This window comes from Crotalus tigris, unplaced genomic scaffold, assembly GCF_016545835.1.
Source record: "Crotalus tigris isolate CLP2741 ecotype Arizona unplaced genomic scaffold, ASM1654583v1 scf7180000020608.1315917, whole genome shotgun sequence".
NCBI lineage: Eukaryota > Metazoa > Chordata > Lepidosauria > Squamata > Viperidae > Crotalus > Crotalus tigris.
Window position 1 is genome coordinate 764,539 of NW_024098104.1, and position 20,599 is coordinate 785,137.

Sequence of the window (20,599 nt, forward strand, 5' to 3'; positions counted from 1 at the left end):
GATTTCATCCCTTGCTTGAACCTGGGACCACCTGGATGCTTTGAGAAGCTCACCTTCAGAGAGGCTTGTCCACCACTTTGCAAAACTCCGGGGGTGGGAGAAGCAACCTCGATTCGAGGCTGCAGTGCTGGATCCAACAACCAGCCTTGGGGGGAGGGTGGGTTAGGGGGTGGAGAAGAATCTGGATAGAATCCCACCGTTGGTGTTGACATACTGTCAGGGGCCATTCTGATTGGATAGGATGGGATGCCAGGCCAACCCACCCAAAGATGGCTTGCAATTTTCACCATTGGCCTTGCACGTGGGTGTCCCACCCAGAGGCCTCCCTTAAACCCCCCCCTCCCGCCCACCAGTATTTTAAATCAGCTCTGGAAGCAAGTTATTGGTGGTACCAGCAGGGGGCCCTTCCACATTTGTTTTTCCTCCGAGCTGGATGAAAAATTTGAATTTTTCTCTACTTGTCCCATAATGTAAATTTTGGAGCTGGAACTCAGCAGGGAGGCTTCCAGAATTCTTCGGTGGTCTATAAACAGCTAGTCAACCTCTGCTGATTGGAGCTCTTTAGGATTTAATTGACCCCTGCACGCCACAAACAAAATTGAAACTTTTAAATAATTTACTATTTATTTGGTTTTTTTTCCCTCTTTTCCTGCTGACTTTGGAAATTTCCTTCTTTAGTTTTCATTGTGCACTTTTAAAGTTCGGATTATTGCAACATTTCACCTGAATTCCATAGGAAAACAGAGGGGGGGGAAGGGGGAAAATACAACATCGCTTGAGTATATGTAAAATATTATTATTATAATTATTATTCATAATCGTCATAAAAAAGAGAGATTCTTTTACCCATAAGAAGAATTAATAACTTAATTGTTATTGCACTGGCTACAATTCAGTAGTGGTTTTGGTATTCCCCCCCCCCATTTTCTGGAGCAAGGAGGACCAGAAGAAAGTTGGCAAGGCATGAAGTGGGGGGCAGCGAAGGAGAATGAGGGGATGGAGCCAAACCGAAAGAGGACAGTGAATATGGTGAAGTGTCTGCATCGAATCCACGAGGACATCACTCCACTGAGGGTCAGATGTGAACGCACACATGAAATTAAATGAATCGATTCACCCTCCTATGGGAAGCCTAATCCAGCTGGAATTGGTAGGGTTAGGGTCCCTCCAACTTTGACCACTTTAAAACCTGGGGACTGTGCAATTCTGGGAGTTGAAGTCATAGGTCTTAAAATTGCCAAGCTGGGATGCCCTCGCTCCTAGGGACGGAAAAATGGACACGAAGAGCGAATTCACTGGTCTTCAGAATGGACTGTGGTTGTGGCACACGATGGAGTGACTTGGTTGAGTTAAGGGCGCTCAGCGCCTCTGACATCTCTGGGCTCCTCCTGATGGGCGGGTTTTCTGCAAAACTCTGCATTTGATGAAGGACTTCCTTGGGGGCTTTTATGGGCGTGTGTGTCAAGGTGTGTCTGCCTGTGGTGTGTGTTTCTTTCATTTCTTTTTTTAAAAAAATCTCAAATACATGGTTTTCTATTTATAGTAACTGCTGATATACAGAACAATATACAACTCGCTTCTGCCTGGTCACGTGCGCTTCCCGCGACCGCTTTTCGTGCAATAAGAAAAGGTGCCCTTTCGGAAAAAAAAGCCAGAAAAGAGGTTTTTCTGACCCAGCCACGGGTTGCCTTTAAAAAAGATAAAAGAAAGGTCTACAACCCCCATCGAGGGGTCCGAGGCCACACTGGGTGAGGGGGAGGGGGAGGAAGAGGGAGGAAGAGGAACACTGGAACAGCTTCTCCTTGTGCTGGGCGGGAAGGAAATCTGATTCCTTCCGGTTACCCCCGAAACTCTTGGGACGCTTTGAGTTTCTCTGGGACTTTGGTTCTGTTTCTAAAGCAACCGGACCTTCGCAGCGAGGAGAAACCACGGGTTTTGGGGGGGGGGTAAGCATCAACCATGGAGAGGGCGGCTTTCCAACCTGTTCTCCTCTCCGAAGCCACATGTGGTGGCAAAGCCCTTAAAGTTCACCAAAGACCACCCCCCTTGGAAGCTATACCGGCTCGTCCACAACCTCTTCTGTGGTGGTTGGGGTCCCTGGAACCTGTCCGTACTGTGGGAGGGGACACTTCCTCGCCCCCCCAAGTTCTTCTTGGTTTGTCTCAGAGGGGTTGCTGTGAGTCTCCAAAGGGTCTGTTGGCTGCAGCTCTGGACCCTCCGGGGTGGAATCCACAGAACGGTCTGAAGCTTGGCTACTCTCCAAGAGGCGTTTGCAGGGCTCACCCATGGAACCGGGGTCCATCGGTTCATAGGAGAAGCTTGGGATGGTTAAGTGCTCCCCTCGGCAGGCTGGGGGTGCCCAGCGGTCTGCCTTGCAGGCTGGTTCTCCAGGCTGACCCTCAGCCAGCTCCAAGGTGTCCCTGTAGGCTGTGGATTCGCAAGAGGGCGTTCTCCGCCTCAGCAGGCTGTTCTCAGAGGCCTTGGTGCGTGTTGTGGTGGTGCTGCTTTCTTCCTCCATGGGAGGGTCAATAGAAATGCAGGGGGGGCTCATTTTCTTCTTCCTCCGGAGGCCGTGCAGGTACTCGGACTCCAACTGGACCTGGAGAGGCAGCCTCCTCCTTTCAGAAGTGTCTGTGAAGCCATGAGCCCTGTGGTCGACCGAGGGGCAGATCTCAATGGAGTGCCGTCGCTGGTCATCGGCCCACAGCGGCTTGGCCAAGAACCCCCGGGTGTCCACGCTGTAGAACTTCTTCAGGTCCTTCTCCTTGCCCTTCCCCATCGTCAAGCTGGTTGTGCTGCAGTTCCTGAAGGGGACAGGGGATGGCGCCGGAGAGGCAAAAGGGGAGTCAGAGCAGTCCTGGCTCTCCAGCTGTGCCCTCCAATCCCGTGCAGAGCTGTTGATGTGGCGGACCTCTTCGTCTGCCAGATCGGAGGACTCAAAGAGGGAGGTGTCTAGGAGGCTACCGTGGGTGGACCTCCTATTTGAGATGTTGTGCTGGCTGAAGGTGTCCTTGTGGGTGTGGATGCTTGAAGGGTGAGAAGGGGAGGGGTGGGGAAGGGGAGGACTGCCTGGGAGGGATGTGGGGGCCGGGGGAGGCTGAGGGGCCCCCAAAATACTGTGGGACAACTTTTTCAGGGGTGGGTTTTCACGCATCTCAGCCTGGACACACTGCTTTGACTCCACAGCTGAGCTATCCAACGAGTCTTTCCGGACGGCCTCCTGCAAAACGAAGAGATAAGAAAATAAGTATTTCCCACGCAAGGAGGCCACACGCATCGAAGAACGGTTCCATGTTTTGCGACAGTTGGGGTTCATGGTCCTGTCTTCTCTGGGGCTTCTCCCTGAAGTGTGAGTTAACATGGAAATCTAGGGGAGAGCAGATCGGTCAAAGGTGAGCTGGGCCTTCCCCCGGGAAAGGCCACTTTCCTGGAAACGGCTTCTCTGAACCCACCTGCAGATGTCTGCAAAGCAGTTGGCCCAAGCACTCTGCCTTGTTGAACATGCAAAGCTCCATCTTCATAGGATGAGAGCATCATGGTGGCATTGCCTCTTGTGATGTGGAAGAGCCAGAGGCCGAGGGGCCCGATCTAGCATTGGCTGCCTCAGGAGTCAGTAGTCTACCAGTTGAGGGTCTGCTGACTCAGCAGGAGCAATATGGGAACAAATGACAAGGGGCTGGTTCCAGACAGAGAACATAGGCTGGGGACATATCAGAAGCATCTGCATCTCATTTAATCTCTGTCCTGACCTCTGGGCTTCCTCCTGTACTGTCTCTGCTCTACAGCCCTTGACTCCTTTTGGTCTCAATCAGAATAGAGCTCAAAGGGACCTTGGAGGTCTTCTAGTCCAACCCCCTGCTCAAGCAGGAGACCCTAGATCACTCCAGATGAGCAGCTATCCACTGTCTTCTGGAAAACCTCCAGTGATGGAGCACCCATGACTTCTGAAGGCAAGCTGTTTTCTCTGCCCTTCCTGGCCCTGAAGACATTTCCTGTCCCTGTCCATCAGCTATCAAGCCTCTTTCTGCCTCCTCCCTGCCCTCCCACCCCGCTAAAGTCCACCTGAGACCAGGAAGCTGACCTGTCTACACAGCAGTCTGTTGAAACTGGGGGTGCGAGGGGCAGGGTGAGGGGGTAGAAGCTTCCATGGAGCTCCCATGTTGTGGCTAGGAGGGGGTGTTGTGGGGCGGAAGGCCAACTGTGGGATCCTCAGAGATGAAGAAGTGACCAGTGGCTGAGAACGGATGGACGTGATGGACCCTGGAAGAACAAAGAAGGAGATTATTCCTCAGAATTTCTTCTCTTTCTTTCATTCAAAGCTGAACAAATGTCTGATGGAAGCGTCTGTTTCCTCTGGTGACCTTTTGGCTCTTCCAGACTGGGGGAGGACCTCATTCCAGAGAGAATGTTTGCATTTTGGTGGAAAATATAAAGCAGTTCTTTGCGTCTCCATAACGCGTCTGCACTTTTATCCTCAAAAGTGAGCCATGCTACAGCACTGGACTTCTTACCTTGGAAGTTGTTTAGACACAACAACAACTGTTGGCAGAGCTCAGCAGGCCCAGATCCTGATGCCTTACCTCGAGGTGACTTGTAGGAGAAGGCTTCTAGCTCCCCTTCATGGAGCGGGAAAGGAAGCTTGGCGGGCATCACAGGACGGAACATGTAACTGTCGTTGGGCAGCGAATGCATCCTTGCCACTGAGATCTTGCGAAGAGTCAGAAGGTTCTGGGGCTCCCGAATGCCGACGGCAGCAGCAGAAGCTCCCTGCAAGTCAGCAGGAAAGAAGGCTGAGAATTTGGGAGGAAATTGGGAGCTGGTCATTCTTGGCAACTTTGAGATATTTGAGCAAACTGCCTTTCTGGATGAGAATGAATGGAAGACAGCTTCTTTTGCTTGACTTGTTTAAAACCCAGAAGGCTTCTGGGGGAGGGGATGGGGGGGAGCACATAGATATGACCCCAGATAAGCTAAACTCCCTTCCTTGCCATGCCTGGGGTGGGAAGCTTCTTCAGTCTCCTCTAGCTTTTTACCATGGCTTTATGCTTCACCAGCACGGGTGAACCCCCCTTGGAAGAGGTCTGTCTCCCATCCATGGTCCTTTCTGGCGTGCCGACCCCTCTGGACATCTCCAGCTCAATTTCGGCATCCATCTCAGCATCTTCCTTCGCCTCCTTGTTGCTTTCCTCTAAGTGCTTCATCAGGACGGCCACCACCACGTTGACCAGGACGAACTGGGCGATGAGGACGAAGGTGACGAAGTAAATAGGGGAGATGAGAGGCAGATAGCTGAGGCAGTGCTTGTCATCCTTGTGACATTCCCGGAGAGTGTCCTGGAAGAGGGACGTGAAAGCAAAGTTAGTTCAGTTGGATGGGTCAATTGGGAAGAAATCTTAATGTCCTCCTAAGTTTTCTCCCAAAGATTCAGCATTTAGAGATGAGCAAACATGGAGTTTCACTGGGCAATAATAGAACTAAAGGTCCATACATCCTGTGATGGCCAACTAGCAGTCTTTGGGAACTAATATGGGTAAAATGGATGCAGAAGCTTTCCCCAAACTCATAGCAACCTTAATGGCATCTCTATGCACTTCTGGCTATTATGGTGAATGGCCAATGAATGACTTCTTCTCCTCTATGGATTTTCTAATTCCCAACTGGTGGTCCTCACTAAATAGAGACTTCCACAGATTAATTCTACCTTGTGTAAAGCCTTACTTTTCCTCAGAATTGACTTGCCCATCAATCTCACCAGGTCACCACCAAAAAATGTTGATGAGAGGCAGAGGACAATTTTTCCTTCTTTCAATGAAGCATATTTTTATGCATCTATTTGGGATCATATTCTGTGTTTTGGTTTTGATTGGCTTTTATTCTAGGCGAATAATACATGAAACTGGTAGAGCAGGGTGGCCTTGAGTCTTCTGTACCTACTTGGGCATTGCTGGAGATGAATGCCATTGTCAACCCAAACTATGTCTCAGACTGACGTCAAACTCAAAGTACAGCCATGGGTAAGAAAGTGATGTGGAGGCCTTACCTTCATGATCCCATTCCAGTTGTCCCCTGTTGATACCCTAAAGAGCGTGAGGAAGGCCATTCCAAAGTTGTTGAAGGTAGCATGCCGACTTAGGCCTTCACAAGGATTCTCCTCACTGCAGTCTACAAAAGAGCAAGGATGAGTCCACTTTTAGCTACAATGATGGTTTGGAGCTACCTAAGTGTTCCATCATCTGACTCCCAGTGTTCTGTTTTCTGAGTAATACCTTCTCCTCTCCTCTTCATTTACTCCCCTGGAATTCAGTCTCACCTTCCCCTGCTTCTCTGGAGGTACCCACCAGATTCTGGCATCCCCCTTGCCAGGTTGCCTGGTCACTGGTGGGAACTTAGTTGAACTGGACAGTGGGCAAGGCTGGGGTTCTCTCATCTTATGCAAGCCATAGGAACATCTGGCTATGTTCTTCCCTTTCAGCAGAGATAGAATGATCTCTGGAAAGTCCTCCTGGCATATTAACAGGGTCACCAAGCAACAGAAAAAGGAGAAGATGACTCACCTAACTTCCCAAATAATTCTACCCCCAGAGCAGCGTAGATGAAAAAAAGAAGCATAAATAGCAGGCCGAGGTTCCCCACCTAGAAAAGGAGATTGTCAAAAAGTCAGAAGTAAGCTGATATCATAGAAGGATTTTTATCTTGCTTAGATGGGATTTCTTGCCTTAGCGAGAATCAGTGGAGCTTTCCTCAACCTGGTGTCCCCTGGGCAGCTAGGGATGATGGACAATGATTCATATAAACACAACTGGGGGAGTGAAGGTGTCCTTGCATCCTACATCCACTGAATTTTTTGGAGAAGAAGCCAGATCTTCACTAAGTGAAAGCAAGAGCTCAAACTACATTTATATGGTGATTAACCAGCTTGGATGTCTTCCCAAAGCTTGTAAAGATCTGTAATATTAGAAGGATGTGCTCTGTCTATTTGGGCCACCTTCAACAGAACCTGAGTGTGAAGGACATCCGTGGTCAACCACTAGGTGAAACTGGACTGGATCTACAGAGAAGAAACTTTGCCCCTTGGCTGTTTTCTGAGGTTTGAACATTGACATTGATCTGTTCTGATGGGCTTCTCCAGCTGGGTTGCAGCCTCAGAGGGAATTCCCAGAGCTTACACTGGCAAAGAGAGCCCTGGAGAAGTTGGAGTAAAGTCTTGGGGGCAGAAAAACTACCAAGCTCAGAGAACACCAAGGACCCTTCGTGTCAACCCTGAGCTACAGATTGTCTCCTTTATTGGTTCTCCTTCCCCTTGTTGCTTGATATTCCAAAGCCACAGGCAAGTGGACTTTATCCCATAATAAATAATTATCAGCTCTTCCTTGGTGCTCTGCAGACAAGTGCCTGAAAGCAGAAGTGGTGGTTCTGAGGGATGACAACTTGACAATGTCAAGGCTTAATAAGGACACCAAGGCACTTCAGGAAACAGCGCTTTCCTTCTGCTAAGGTGGCCAAATTACAGTGAGGTCCAGCCTGGGGAACATATCCCTTTGCTTTTGGGGGATATCAAGAGGGGCCAAGTCTCTTCTCCAAGCTTCAGGTTAGGGATGGGTGAGCCCACCTGGTGGAAAATCCTAAGTGCATTTCAAGGACTCAGGAGCTCTTGGAGAACTGCCTGCCCAGAGTCCCCCAGATCTGCCACCTCTCCAACTGCCTTTCAGCAAAGGTTTAGGGGAGAGAAGCTTATGCAGCCTTGCCCCCCCTGCACCCCCAGTTCCTGTGGTGTAGCAGGCGGGAAAAGGGGTAGACGCTGCTCCCCAGCTGGATTTTAAGCAGACCTGACAATTGCTTGCAGTCAACTTACACAGTAGCCTTGCAGCTGAATTTACAGGGCTATAGAAACACTGATTTTCCCAGGCCAGCGCCTGAGCGGTTAACCCTTGGGAAAATCCCATTTCCCCGGAAAGCCTCAGCTGCTCCCCCTCAGCACAGAGCTATGGGGCAGGCCAGATGTGCAGAGAGGCCTTGTCCAAAAAAGGAAAGAGGAATGACGAGTGGGTGAGCAGTGGTGGCGGTGGGGATCAGAGAGGGCAGTGTTTCAATTGACGGAAGCATTGAATTTTTATTTTTTATTTTTGGAGGGGGAGGAGAGAATCTACCAGCATTTTTTCTCATCCCTGTCCCACATACGCTCCACGATCTCTCCAGCATGTGGGCAGCCTGCAAATGTATTCCAGAGGGAGGGCAGAGTTTCTCCTGCCTGTTTTTGTCCCCAGATGATCCTTCCCTTGTCACCCCCAATCTGACTGCGTGAGCTTTTGATACAGGCTTGTGCCGAGCCCCTTTCCCCAGAACACTTTTTTGGGGAGGCAAAAGTCAGACCCTCTTCCTGCTCCTCCATGGCAGGTGTGTGTGTGTGTGTGTGTGAGAGAGAGAGAGAGAGAGAGAGAGAGATGCCTTGCCTGGCTGACCACCAGCTAATGTGCATCTGAGAGCATCTTCTGGCTGTGGGTTTTGCCTTGTTCCCACCGTGGAGGTTCAGAGCATTAGGAAGACTCTCTCCTCTCTCCAGAGGCATGGACAGAGTGTCAAGGCGATCTGGTATTTCATGCCATGAGAACACCTATTCTGTGACATTGCAGAGACAGAACCGAGGGGCGAGCCTAGCCTGACTTTCATTGACGTCGGTGTGAAAAAGCTTTGAGAAAAGCTTTAGGACTTGTGGACTCAAAGTCATGGACTCGTTATCTCAAGTGCTGAGTTTAAAAAAAAACAGAAAAAGCAAGAGGAGGACAACATTTCGAGCTGCTGGAAATATTGTCCTCAATGCAATTGGGAAATGATGTTTGAAAATGTCCCTCTGGGCATGTAATTTTTCTTTCCTCTTGGGGCGAGACAAAAATGAACATTTTTGGGAAGCTGGAGGCATGGGAGTTGAAAATATATCAGGAGGAGGAAAATATTGGGTGCTTAAAATAGAAAGGAAAATCAACATCTGCACAGTTCCAGGTTTACCTGGGGAAGGGCTTGAACCACCGTGTCCAGCAAGGCCCGCATCCCCGTGGCCATTTTCAGTAGCTTCAGCACTGGAAAGCAAAGGAAATCTCCATGAACTTGGAGAGCAAAATGGGCATCGCCAACGGATTCTTAGCACATTGCTACGCTTCGGAGGGTGCTGATTTTGCTTTCCTGGTAAAATACATGGGAAAATCCCACTGAGGGGCAAACCCAGCTAAGGTTAGAATTAGGTCTCCATGAATTTGGACAGCGAAAATGGGCATTGCCAACGGATTCGGAGTGCCTGAGTACGCTTAGATGCAAAATGGCTTCCCCTCAATTTTGCTTGAGAGAGGCTGACTGGGAAGATCATTGTAGCACGATCTGGGGATGCTACATGGTTAACCATACATGCCGGTTGCCAAGCACCCAAGATTCGGTCCCATGACCCTGGGGATGCTGCAAGGTCCCAAATGTGGGGGCCAGTTGTAAGTCACCTTTTTCAGTGCTGTTGTAACTTTGAATGGTTGCTAAACAAATGCTTGTCAACTGAGGACCACCCGGATATAGGAGGGCGAAGGAAATGGTGCCAAAGACCCTCGCTCGGAGAAGCCCCTCACCTCTAGCAATCCTGAGCACCCTCATGATGCGGATAATGGTGGGGTTGATGGGGAGCGCGGCGTTCATTTCTATCTCCTCCAGAGTAATCCCCATGATGGACAGCAGGACGATGGCCAGATCCAGCTGGTTCCACCTACAAGGAGTAGGAGCAGGAGTAAGGCAAGGCACAGTGGCTGAGCTAATTCAGCAGCCTGCAATGTTGTGACACCACCACCATCCTTTCCACAATGACACCACCACCACCCCTTCCCCAAATAACCAGAACAAGCCCAGAAGAAAATCTCCCACCTGTCCTTGAAGAACCTCCGGAAGCCAAAGGCCACCAGTTTCAAGATGGCTTCGACCACAAAGACGAAGGTGAACAAGTAGTTGCAATATTTCAGGGCTTCTTCTAGAGACTGCAAGGAAACACAGGAGGGGGTTGCTTGTTAGGGTCCTTTGATGACTGTGCAAAAGGAGTTGAGGGGTGGGGTCTCCAATAGCAGTTAGCAGATGTAAGCATGTCATGGGACCTCTGGACAAATAATCAGCTGCCCTGCCCTTCACCTGGAAGCTCCACCAGGATCCATCCAGGACTTTCCTTCCTGTCTTCCAAAGAAGCTATAAGAAGCTCCTGGCCTTCGGCCCTTGGCTGACAGCCCCCAGGACTGAGCGGTCCCTCCTAGCCTGCCTCTGAATTGCCCACCTGGGTGCCAGTCCTGGGCCCCACCGAGGCTACGGAGACTCAAGAGAAGCTGTACCTTGGGTTGGTCAAAGTGTTCCATGGACATTGTGATGACATTGACGCCAATGATAAACGTGATGAAAAGGTCCAGGTAATGGCTGGTGCAGAGCGAGTGGATGTATTTTCGAGCAGGTGAATAATCGGCATAGTAGGGCCGTCGTTGAGCTTCTGCAGAAAAAAAACGCAACAAGGACAAATCAGCTTCTGCAGCCTCCTCGGCTTTTCCCAACGCAAGCCATGCTGGCACGCAAAACCATGCGAGCTGACCAATGGGCATGCTGTCCATGGCTCTGTGGATTGTGGGTTTTGTAGTGGAGGCTACCCAACCGCTGTGATGCTCCTCCTCTGTCCACCGAGACACGAAGAGGGACTCCACTGCGCTTCAGAATTCTTGGAGGTGAGCTGAAGGTTTTCAAGCTCAGGGAACTCTCTTCTTAAAAGGCTGGGATCCTGCCTTTCCCAAAGCTGCTATGTGGGTGGGATTATTGGGGTATCTGAAGAGAGCAAATCCTCAGGGGGGTCTTTAAAATAAGAGGTGGGGCAGAGAGATGATAGATCATAACAAGCCAGCAATGGATCAACTCCATTCTCCTTCAGGGATGAGGACCACACAGCTTTCCCCAAGCTGGTGCTCTCCAGGGACATTGGGGTTTAGTGCCCACAATTCCCAGCCAACAAGGATTATGGGGGATGAATCTAGTACATTTCAAGGCACCAGACTGAGGAAAGCTGGCAAAAGAATGGAAAAGTAGAAATCTAATAAGATAAGAGGTGTCCAAATGTAGCAACTTTAAGACTTGTGGACTTCAATTCCCAGAATTCCCCAGCTGCATGGGGGAATTCTGGGAGTTGAAGTCCACAAGTCTTGAAGTTGCCAAGCTTTGATACCCCTGGTCTAGATGATTTGTTGGCCTTAGCATTGTGGTGTTTAGGACATTTTCCAAACCTTTTAGAAATCCCCACAAAACCCCGGAATTCTGCCTGTTATTCTCAGCCCAAGTGAGCATGATCGTCCCCATTTGATTATGGGAGATGCAGGCAGCTGGTTGTTAGAAGGGGAAAAAAAGACCGGGTGAGCTGGAGTTAGCCTCCTAATTCCTCCAGGGGCCCACCTAGCCATTGCCACCCTCTTTTTCCTGCCCTCGACCCTTTTAATGCCTCCCAGCCGAGACGGTTACATCGCCAAACGTTTTGCTGATGCAAGACACCAGCCGATTGGAATCTGCAAGCGGAACTAATCACATCAAAAGGAACCCAATTGACTGGTAACCCTTCAGCTATTAATCCCTCCCTTCCATCGATGGCTAAAAAGGACATTTAAGTTAGTGTGTGTGTGTGTGTGTGTGTGTGTGTGTGTGTGTGTGTGTGTGTTCCAGCAGGGTCTCTTAGGCAAGCAGTTTGAAAGCCTGGCAAAAAGGGTTTTCTCTCTCCTGCCTGGCTGCCTTTGAGCTCTCAGGATAATTGGCAAGAATCCTGTAAAGCAGCTCCTGAAGCCACGTGTTGGGCAGCATGCAACGAGCAGGGCTAATCCTAGCAACGGGGTGCCTTGAAGGAAGGGGGTGATTTTTGATTTTTGGGAGGAAAAAAAATAGGGCTCGAGTGGTTGGGTGGGTGAGGGTCTGAAGCAGCAGCAGCAGCAGCACTGCTGTGAGAGCTCTGCTTGCGCACTATATGAAGATGGAAAGAAGACCAAAAAGGGAAGGGCTGCTCCCCAGGAAAGGAAAACCAACCAAGAATATACCGAGTTTCCCAAAGGTGCTTTTTCGAAAAGCAACTGGACTTTGTTTTTCCTTGAAGACGTTTCACTTCTCATCCAAAAAGCTTCTTCAGTCTGACTGCAAGGAAAATAAATCCTTCCATCCTCCACCATTCAGTCAGAACTGAAGAAGCTTCTTGGATGAGAAGCGAAAAGTCTTCAAGGAAAAATAAAGTTCAGTTGCCTTTTGAAAAAGCATCTTTGGAACAACTATGACCTGGATGACTGAGACTCTCCATGGACAACATGCTGGGTTGGTTTTTCGGATGCGATCTGAGTAGCTCACTGGCTCACAGTGAAGATTTTCTAGGTTTGGGAAGCCCTGGACTTCTCTCCTTGAGCTCTTGCGTAGTATAAAGGACTCTGAACTCAGTCAGGACCACTAACCAGATCAGAACTGCAATGTATGTGAAACTCAGTTGGAAGCTTGGACATCAAGCTCTGGGGGCATGTCTCTTGGTCACTGCCAAGGCCTCGGAGCGAGTGCACCAGAGAAAACTCCAGGCTCAGAGAGCATCTTCTAGATGGCAGTAACCATCTGCCTGAGCTTTGTCTCAGGTAATCTAGAAGAGCTAATGCTGGATCCATCGGTCCCTATGAGCCATCTCTCTTTGACCTCGGAAAGTCTATCTGGCCCCTCATCTTGTGGGAAAGAGAGGCTCATCTGGAGCTCTCTGTGGTGCTGCATCTAATGCTCCACACGTCTCATTTTGCCCTTTAGGCGCAAATATCCTGCTTGTCTTCATCCCATCCTTCTTTATCTTCTGACCCTTTGCTGTCGCCCAGATCTTGATCTCTCTCATTACTTTCTAACTCATCCAGGTCGACAACTATCCATTCACTTCCTATCTTTGAAATACTGGACTGTGATTCTTGCTGAGTGTTAGGAGTCTATTGGGGCTCACTCTTATCTTGCAGGAGCTGAGATGATGCCCTCAGAGGAACAGTTCTAATGATCACATTAGCCAATCACTGGTCTCCTTAAGGAAAGCCTTGATGAATTATCAACATGATCCTCCAGGGTCTTCCAGAAAATAGTCTGAAGGCCAACCCCCCTGAGGTGATGCCCTGCAGATCTCTAGAACTACAATAGTGCTAGATGAGGATTAGGGGAATTATAGCCCAGGATAGTTGATAGGTTCCAGCTTCAGGTGAACTTGTTGCTTCAAAAGAGATGCATGACAAAGTGGTGGTCTCCTTCTGGCACAGAGGTAGAACACACAGACATGACACACAAGCTGAAGAAAAAGAACATCAGGTTGATCTTGGTTGATCTCCCAAATAGTTCAGAGGCAAGCAGGAGCTCTGGAGACATCCCCAGCACGTGAGGAGAAGGAACATGCAGTTCCAGCTTGGAAACATGTTACATTGTAAGTACACTGACGACATAGGAAAAAGCATGACATCCACATCACACATGTTCCATCATGCAATGTCCATTAGAAGAGATGCCAACTCATGCACTGCAGAAGGGGAATACAGAAGGTGCCGGGAGGGGGGGTGACATAAGCTGTTTGGTGAACATAACTCCCCTCTTGATTATGAGGTTGTAGAACCAACGCACAGTCCCATTGACGCCAATGCTTACACTGTTGCACAGACAAATAGGGAACAAACCGAAACTGCGTATTATTCTAAATACTTTTCTGTTCCCCTTTGCTTTGTTTTATGAAGCTTAAGGCTGGGTCAAAAGCTCATGGGGGGTCATGGCAGAAACTGGGGTCAAGATTTCATCTGGGAATCAGACCCATCTCTTTGGGCACAGAATGTGTCCCTGTGATTAGAAACTTCTGGGTCTTCTACTCATCACCGTTGAGTGGTGGAAAATATGGACACGTCATATACAACATATCCTCAAATTATATCACGCGTTCTAGATGCCATCCCTTGTTAGCAGGAAGAAGTGGATCTTCTCTGACCTTCTTCCATGGTCCAGTCTACTTTCCTATCTGCTTGGCTTTCAAAAGCCAATGACATGTGTGACTTTTGCCAGAAAGATGGAGGTTCCAGCTCCCACCCAATCACAGAGGCCACTGGGGGGCTTTGGACCCATCAATCTCCAGTCCTGCCCACCCTCAAATCTGTAATTATGTCACTTGGTCCAATCCCTGCCCTGCAAGGCTATCCTGCAGGGTTGCATTCCCTCCCTCCCTGGAATTCCTTATCCTCTAACAGCGGGCTCTCCAAACTTGACAACTCTAAGACTTGTGAACTTCAACATAGCTGGTTGAGGAATTCTGGGAGTTGAAGTCCACAAGTCTTAAAGTTGCGCCAAGTTTGGACACTCTAACACTCCAGCCTGGCCCTCTAACCAGCCCCTTGGCCTGTTGCCATCACTGGCAAGGAGCACCCTTGTCTCAACCTCTGGTCACTCACAGACACACCCCACCAAGCCACACAGAAGCTACAAAGTGTCAGCCACACATCAGATCTTTCTGAGTCCACCTATTTTCTTTTTGAACATATATACATCCTAATCCCTTGAATGAAAGCAGAACCAAGAACCTGCCTTCTTCTAGATGGGCCCTTGACCTATCTCAGTTAACAGAGCCTATGTTGCTATAGGTGTCCTGGCTTCCAGTTTAACATTCTTTCCCAGTCCTTCTTGGAACCTCAGGAGATAAGTCCTAAAACTTCTTGCATGCCAAGAGGGTTTTCTGTTGAGCTACAGAGCCTTCCCATCTCAAGATCTTCCCTCACAACCTTAATTTCTCTGGCTTCGCCCAACTTCTCCTGAATGTCTGAGCTGCTTCTCCTACAACTAACCATCTTCTGGTCTTCTTTCAACCAACATATTTTTCCCACTGTTGCTTCTTTTTTCTATTAAATGCTCCTGCCATCCAATTCTAATATCGTTTCCCTTCTTGACTTTCCTCTCTGTGGCATATCAATTCTTAAGCCCCTTGGGCAGGTAGCACAAAACCTCTATTTTTCTGTTCAGTGCACTGTTGAAATGGGAAGAAAAAAAACATTTCAAAATATGATTAGGTTTCTGCCTCGACTCTGTGCAGAAACCTGACTGGAGGCCACATTCCGACTGAGAAAATCTTTTGCAGGCTGAACGTGCATCTCTTTTAATGGACTCCATTGAGGGGAACTCGTTTCCTGCCCTTGAAAAGGGGAGGCCTCCTCATTCCTTCCCTTCTGGTGGTTTTCCACATGCGTCTCTCGTGGGGCATGCAGGGCCCTTGTGCCAAAGTCCTCCAAGAAATTTGCAGCCACTTTTTCCCTGAAACCCTTTGGTGATGCTTTAAGCTGCGGGGGGGGGGGGAATGAAAGTAGCTGAAATTATCTTCAGACCCAAAGCAAAACCAGGTGATCAAACTTTATCTTCAGTTGTTGGTGATTTGGGGGTTCCAGCAGAGCATCAAAAGCCAGGCCTCAGAAATAGGGATGCTTGCTCCTTAGAGACCCCCAAAGTTATGGTTCCCATGCAGTGAGTGTTTCTTGGGTGCTCTGGGAAAACAAGATCTCCTAGGAGCCCCTTAAACCTGCTTGTGGAGAGGGAGAAGGGAGTCTTCTGCTCAGTGGTTTTACAAGTACCACAGTTAGGGCTTTGATTGGACATAACTGGGTCCTATAGGACTCAGATATCCTCCCTGCTTTAGGACTTATTTCACATCAGACGTTGGTCTGTCTAGTCTGTAAAGTCCACTCTAAGTGATGATGTCTGTACAAACCTTCTATCTTAATATTCTGAATTCCAGGTGTTCAGGCCAAACTTTCTGCATGGTCCCCCACCTATAATTCTTTTCCAGATGTATATTAATGTTTAGACTTTGTTCTTCCAAGAACTATTTGCCACCCTGGAATGGTGGCTGGGTTCTATTTCACTCATAAGCTTCAGCCTATCGGTGGTGCCCCCATTCTCCTCCACCCCTCCATTGCGAATGGCAACAGAGAGGGAAGGAGGGGGGGGTCACCTCCAAAATGGCAGCCTTCTTTGGGATCAAACTCTCAGGGCCAAGCAATAGAAGTAGAGCCCAGACACTTCAGAGCTCAAATCTGTCTGGTTCTGAAGAAACTAGTACAGGAGAATATTTGCAGCTCAGGGTTGAAATGAGGGGTCCTTGGTGTCCTCTGAGCTTGGTGGATTTCTTGCAGACATTTCATGACCCAACTAGGTCACATCATCAGTGCTAGAAGAGAGTGAGATTTGTTGGGAGGAGGAGGAGGAGGAGGAGGAGGAGGAGGAGGAGGAGGAGGAGGACTGAAGGGTCCTTTGTGCTCTTTGAGCTTGGTTGTTTTCTTGCAGATGTTTCACTAGCCAAACTAGGTAACCATTGAATAACACTGATGATGTTACCTAGTTTGGGTAATGAAACGTCTGTAAGAAAACCAGCACGCTCAGAGAGCACCAAGGACTTCTCAGAAGAAACTTGCACCCAATACCTGCTTAGGGGAACCGTGCTCATTTTCCTATCCATGCTGAGCAGGGATGTTAAAAGAGGAACGTGATGGAGCTGAGCCTCGTGCATCAAAGAAGAAAGGATGAGCTGCCTTCTGGCTCTTAAAGCATCTCCAAAGATGGAAAGGAAAAAGGGTTTTTTGGGTCCCATCACCAACCCGAAGGAGACCAGGCAATAAGGAGGAAGGTCGAGATGGGCGTTGGGAGCAGGCAAGTCTCAGAAAGATTGTGATTGTACTGCTGTCTACCGACCAGACATGTATATCGCCTTACTCCTGCGCTTTTTCTCCAGACGCCGCAGCCGTTTCTCTTCGCGTCGCCGGGCCTCCTCGGCTTCCTGGTGCTGCCGACACTTGTGGAAGTTCTCCACCACCACCCCGACGAACATGTTGAGCACAAAGAAGCTGACGATGAGGAGGAAGGAAATGAAGTAGAGAAGCATCCAGAGGTTATGGTTCCGGCTGGGCTGGCGAGGCGGCCAAAAGGCAGCAGGAAGAGGGGAGAGATGGGGGGTGGGGAGACAAGGAACAATGGCGTATGAGCACAATGGAGATGGAGCCCACCCTCAAGATGAGTGGCCGCCAAGGTCCAGGGAGAGGCAACCCTTTGATCTCTAAAGGTTGAGGCTGAAGCTTCCTAAAGAAGTTGGCATCTTGACCAGCTTACTCCCTCTCCCGTGGAATATATAGCCAGGATGCCCCCGTGGCATAATCAACTAGCTTGCCCAGCTGCCTTAAATAATTGCATTCTAGTTTTGGAATAGCGCCTGTTTGAGTTATTTCTGATTTTAGTTGCATGTTCTGCACCCCGACAGGGTAACAACAGGGAGTCTAAGATTAAAAAATAAAAACTCAAAAAGAAGACTTCATACTGAGAGGAAGGAAACTTTCCAAAGACAGTTTGGCTCTGATAATTCTTGACTATCTTTGTTTTGCTTTTAAACTTAGTTGCACTGCAGGATGTTAAGTCATTTCAGACAAATTTGTTTTTTGAAAGTGAAAGACTTGAAGACTCTGGGACTGTCTTTAATTTGTTTCATGGAATGGCTGGATAAGCATCCCTGGGTCAGGGGAGGAGTGAGTGGGAGAAGACATCCTGGGAATTCTGGAAACTGGAGGATCAACCCAACTGAAGGTGAGGCCCACCTGGGCAGCGTCCCCTGTTCAGGAGGTGCCTTCAGGGACAGCCACAAAGGATTAAATCTCTCTGGCAGTGTTTGAATGACATCACCCCTAATTGCACTGTGATGGATCATCATCACCTGAGTGCTATAGGGTCTCCTGCTTGAGCAGGGGGTTGGACTTGAAGACCTCCAAGGTCCCTTCCAATTCTGTTGTTCTGTTATCTTTTTCTTCATCATCCATGTGGGCGTCCTGCATCACCAAATGGTTATCCCCTCCCCGTGGTGAATAAATGACTAGCACCTTAGCCAGCATGTTGACCCTATCATTGATTGCCAATCACTGAGCTGCACATGCATGTGGGAATGAGTCTTTAAGCAACTCCCCATGAATGTTCTTAGGATATTTAGTGTCTACCTGCTGGTCAATCCCCACTGCATCCAATCCATCATACATGATGTTCACCCAGCCATCTTTGGAAGAGAGGACGAACAAGGACATCAGGGCCTGTGAAAGCAAAGAATGCAGTTCCTCTGTTTATAAAAGTGGAATTTTCAGTTTTTGCTTACCTTTCAGTCTATTGATAAATCAGATCCACCTCCCCAGGCTATGTGTGATACTTTCCTGGGGAAAAGTGAATATGGATGGATATAATTCACATAAATCAAAGCTCGTTGGAGTCCTCCATTGTTTTTAAGAAGACCAAGACCAAATGTTTGAGAATTGCTGCTCTAGAAAAAGACAATGTTTCTTTCTTCAACTCTGCAGGATAAAATGGGTTTTCCCTGTCACACTTCCTGCCCTTGGTACAGCATCTCACTAGAGATCCATGGGGATCCACCTTAACCATGTCCAGAAAATCTCTGAAAACCCAGTAATCTTCTCAGCCCTTGGGAGAGGTGGGTGTAGGATTTTTTTTTCTAATTTGGTCTGGAGTATTTCTTCTGAACATCCATCCATCTTTGATTGTTCTTCTTCACTTTTAAAACTGTAAGCCACCCAGAGTGTCTCCAAGTTGGGAAGCCTCTAAGCCTCTTCAATTAAAAATTCAATTAAGTTTAGAAGATGGAGAAGGTTGCTTGGCTGGAGAAACTTCCTTTCTGTCCTCCTTCTCCTATCCACCTTACCTGTCCCAAATTGTCGAAGTTATACTTCCGCCGGACCCATTTGTAGTGGGCTTTTCTGCAGTCGGACTTAGTGGAGATGTTTCGGATATCAGCTCCCTCACAGTGGTAGAACTTGCCCTTAAAAAGCTGGGAGAAAACAGAATCAAATCAGCAGGCGAGGTGGAGGATCTGATTTTCAGCTTGACTTGGAAGGCAACCTAGATTTTGGTGAGACCCTCAGGAGCGGTTTGACCACAGGGGAGATCTGGGTGTCCTTCTGTTAGAAAGAGGAGCAAGGGGCCCACTGTGGAAATGGGCTTCTTGCAGCACCGGAACCTGAACTGGGGAAGGTCTACCTGGCCTTGTGAGAAGGTGCTGAGTGACTGGATTGAATGATGGGTGCTAAGGAATCATCCGTGCAGGAAGGCACAATGGTCTTCACAACCAGGCCCAGGAATGTCCAGGACACAGAACGTTGGTCACTATTAGTGCAGAAGTCAAGGCTCAAGGAGTCCCTGCCCTTTCCTGGACTGTCCTTTAGAAGTTTCTTTTAAGATCCAGGAGAAACAGGAAGACTTTTTTCCAAGTCAAACTGTAAAGGATCACATCTTAAAGGTGTAAGAAGGACACATAGACCTCAGCTCCAGCAGATCATGGTGAACGCCATCTGAGATCTACGTTTCACATTCAGGCCAAGACAAACCAGGATTTATTCCAAGGCAGAACGAATAACCCTCAAGAAGAAGGGCAGCAAGAAATCTTTCAGTGGGTCTTGGCACTCGGCACTCGGCAAAGGGGTGTGTGTGGTGGGAAAGTCTTACCTGCACTCCTAAAATGCCAAAGATGATAAAGAAAGCACAACAGATCAGGACGATGTTGCCGATAGGCCGGAGAGAAGAGATCAGCGTCTCAACTACGAGTTTCAGACCTGGAGCTCTGCTGATGACCCTGGATTGGAGAGGAACATCTCCTTTTTCCATCCCATTTCCAGACTCCCCAAGAAATATTCAGACCCCCAGAAGACACTACCAATTGGGAAGCAACAGAGACCTTTGAAACCATATTTTATAACTTTTAAGTATTCTGGTTCCCTCCATCCCTCACTTTTGATTGCATGCATGGCCGCATAATGAAAAGCAAGATCCGAAAGGAAAGAGAAGCAAGCGGAGGAAGTCTAGTTTGGATCTGTGAGGACATTGCTGGAGAATGGAGAAGGTTGAGTCCTTAATGCCGTCTCTTGCAGTGGAGAGAAAAAGCTCTCCTCCCATGCCCAGAGGAACTCGTCTAGGGGCATGCTTTGTAGGGACAAAACAGCTCCCCAAACTTGAAGTTTACCTCATCAGTGCTTTCAGATGCCCTCAGAGACTTTCTCCCCTTGGTCGAGATGGGCCTGGGCTGGCTTTTTGAAATCGTAATCTCTTTAAATGCCCAGCCAGTCCCAAGACCCATCTCTCCCTAAGAATATCCCAGCACAAACCTCACCCCAGCAAGAAACAGATGGACTACGGCTGCTTCTTAGTTTATTTCCACCAAAGCAATCAGAGCCCCATGCTGGGTTGTTTTTTGGGCCTCGTTTTGCTTTTCCTGTGGTCATGATGTGAAGCAGCAGACTCCCACGGAGAGCAGAGAAGAATTCCCCCAGCACGTTTCCCTCCCTCCCTCCCTCCCTCCCTTCCTCCTCCTCCTCCTCCTCCTCCTCCTCCTCCTCCTCCTCCTCCTCCTCCTCCTCCTTTCTCCCTCTCAGCTTCTTCTCCTTTTCCTCCAGACGCCTCGCTTATTACTGGATGGCAGACAAAAAGACCAGCTCCCTTTTGCCTGGTTTCAGATATGGAAAATGTTGTCCTCCTTTTGACTTTCTAGCAAGACTTTCCTCTGTGG

At 48.7% G+C, this 20,599-nt stretch overlaps 1 protein-coding gene across 3 annotated transcripts in view; it reads right to left on the minus strand.

The window, feature by feature from the left end:
* Positions 1-550: 550 nt before the first annotated feature.
* Positions 551-20,599, minus strand: part of CACNA1H (calcium voltage-gated channel subunit alpha1 H) — a 125,448-nt gene continuing 105,399 nt past the window's right edge. The window contains exons 22-35 of one of the 3 annotated variants that reach the window (XM_039367924.1): positions 19,543-19,669; positions 18,743-18,868; positions 18,033-18,122; positions 16,747-16,960; positions 10,347-10,498; positions 9,895-10,004; positions 9,606-9,739; positions 9,004-9,074; positions 6,555-6,633; positions 6,041-6,162; positions 5,034-5,333; positions 4,581-4,767; positions 4,082-4,260; positions 551-3,220 (exon numbers count right to left, since the gene is read on the minus strand). In XM_039367924.1, the coding sequence (XP_039223858.1) occupies positions 2,054-3,220; positions 4,082-4,260; positions 4,581-4,767; positions 5,034-5,333; positions 6,041-6,162; positions 6,555-6,633; positions 9,004-9,074; positions 9,606-9,739; positions 9,895-10,004; positions 10,347-10,498; positions 16,747-16,960; positions 18,033-18,122; positions 18,743-18,868; positions 19,543-19,669 (3,058 nt within the window). In that variant the 3' untranslated portion in view covers positions 551-2,053. Of the gene's footprint in view, positions 3,221-4,081; positions 4,768-5,033; positions 5,334-6,040; positions 6,163-6,554; positions 6,634-9,003; positions 9,075-9,605; positions 9,740-9,894; positions 10,005-10,346; positions 10,499-16,746; positions 16,961-18,032; positions 18,123-18,742; positions 18,869-19,542; positions 19,670-20,599 lie in introns of those variants that run through there. The other 2 variants (XM_039367925.1, XM_039367926.1) reach the window with 2 other exon arrangements.